Source organism: Homarus americanus, unplaced genomic scaffold (assembly GCF_018991925.1).
Source record: "Homarus americanus isolate GMGI-L3 unplaced genomic scaffold, GMGI_Hamer_2.0 scaffold4060, whole genome shotgun sequence".
NCBI lineage: Eukaryota > Metazoa > Arthropoda > Malacostraca > Decapoda > Nephropidae > Homarus > Homarus americanus.
The window spans coordinates 5,639,649-5,641,923 of record NW_024746161.1 but is presented as its reverse complement, the minus strand read 5'-3'; the positions used below and the strand labels follow the sequence as shown (position 1 = coordinate 5,641,923).

General features: G+C 49.0%; 1 protein-coding gene across 1 annotated transcript; it reads left to right on the top strand.

Annotated features, from left to right (window-relative positions):
• The first annotated feature begins 628 nt into the window (after positions 1-628).
• On the top strand, positions 629-985 carry LOC121878966 (cleavage stimulation factor subunit 2-like). The gene has a single exon (XM_042385417.1). The coding sequence runs from the start codon at positions 629-631 to the stop codon at positions 983-985; it is 357 nt and encodes a 118-aa protein (XP_042241351.1).
• Positions 986-2,275: the final 1,290 nt, after the last annotated feature.

The following is a 2,275-nucleotide window of genomic DNA, read 5'->3' as shown; positions in this document are numbered from 1 at the left end:
CAAATTTGGTGCCACTGTGTATATGACAGGGTGTGCCAGGATGTATTGGAGTAGTTGTTGACAGGGTGGTGGTAGGGTGAGTTGGAGGATGGTGGTTGTTGACAAGGGGTGGTAGGGTGAGTTGAATGGTGGTTGTTGACAGGGTGGTGGTAGGGTGGGTTAATAATAATAATAATAATAATAATAATAATAATAATAATAACGAAAGAAATTGGAACCGAGAAAAAACTAGTGGTAAATATACAAGAAAAAGAAGAATTAAGGAGGAGAAAGAATGAAGAGGACGGCAAGATGAAGAGAGGAATAGAGACGAAAGAGACGCAAATAATTAGGGGATGAAGGAAAATGGTGAGTCGACAGAATAACGGAAAAACGTAAGAGCCGACAAAGGGGAGGAGGGGGAAGAGGCGATAAAGGAGGAGGAGGAGGAAAAAGAGGAGGAGGAAGGAGAAAGAGGGAGAGGTGTACAGAAAGGAGAATTAGAAGGAAGAGGAGAGAAAGACGGAGAGGAAGAGGAGAAAGAGAGATAAGTATCATTCTTACATAGAGAAAGTTTCGAGGTATTGGATTTAAGAGTTTACAGCCGGCCAATGCTATTATATCGCTGGCCTGACCTTAAGTGAGACAAATGGCTGATGTTGACCCAAGAGCCATCTCTTCCCCTGGACCCACCCCCCATGGACCACCTACTATGGACCACCTTCCAGGGACCACCTCTCATGGACCACCTCCTATTGACCACCTCCTATTGACCACCTTCCAGGGACCACCTCTCATGGACCACCCCCCCTGGACCACCATCACCACCACTACCACTGGATCACCCACCTTGGACCACCACCTATGGACCACCTTCCAGGGACCACCTCTCATGGACCACCTCCCCTGGACGACCATCACCACCACTACCACTGGATCACCCACCTTGACCACCCTCCTATGGACCACCCTCCAGGGACCACCTCTCATGACCACCTCCTATTGACCACCTCCTGCTGACCACCTTCCAGGGACCACCTCTCATGGACCACCCCCCTGACCACTCATCACCACCACTACCACTGGATCACCCACCTGACCACCACCTATGGACCACCTTCCAGGGACCACCTCTCATGGACCACCTCCTGACGACCATCACCACCACTACCACTGATCACCCACCTTGGACCACCACCTATGGACCACCAGGACCACCTCATGGACCACCTCCTGGACGACCATCACCACTCACCACTACCACTGGATCACCCCACCTTGACCACCTCCTATTGACCACCTTCAGGACCACCTCATACCACCCCCCTGACCACCACCTATGGACCACCTTCCAGGACCACCTCCTCATGGACCACCTCCCTGACCACCATCACCACCACTACCACTGGATCACCCACCTTGGGACCACCTCCTATGGACCACCTTCCTGTGGACCACCTCTCATGGACCACCCCTGGACCACCTCCTATGGACCACCTTCCAGGGACCACCTCATGTGGACCACCCCCCATGGACCACCTCCTATGGACCACCTTCCAGGGACCACTCCCTGACCACTTCCTATGGACCACCTTCCAGGACCACCTCATGGACCACTCTGGACCACCACCACCACTACCACTGGATCACCCACCTGACCACCTCCATGGACCACCTTCCAGGACCACCTCCCCTGGACCACTTCCTATGGACCACCTTCCAGGGACCACCTCTCATGGACCACCTCCCCTGGACCACCATCACCACCACTACCACTGGATCACCCACCTTCTACCACCCTAATTTTGTTACTCTTGAGAGTCTGCCTACCTGACCCCTCAAGGTACTGCTGTTGGTTATACACGTTGGTTCTTCCCTGAGAAAAGTATTGAATGTTGCAGCTTTAGGGTTTTGGTATTTTTGAGAAATTAATATTATCTTTTTTTACTTTCTACTCTCTTTATCTCTATTTCTCACTTGTTTTCTTCTGCTTGTCTTTATTATCCTCTTCTTCTCTTTTGTTTATCTCTTTATTTCCTTCTTCTTTTTTCTGGTTATCTCTTTATTATCCTCTTCTGCTCTTCTGGTTAACACTCTATTCCATTCCTCTTCTCTTTCTCTTTATTCTACTCTTCTTCTCTTTATTTCTTTATACTCCTCTTCTCTTTATCTCCTTATTCTACTCTTCTCTTTATCTCTTTATACTCCTCTTCTCTTTATCTCTTTATTCTACTCTTCTTCTCTTTATCTCTTTATTCTACTCTTCTCTTTATCTCCTTATTCTACTCTTCTCTTT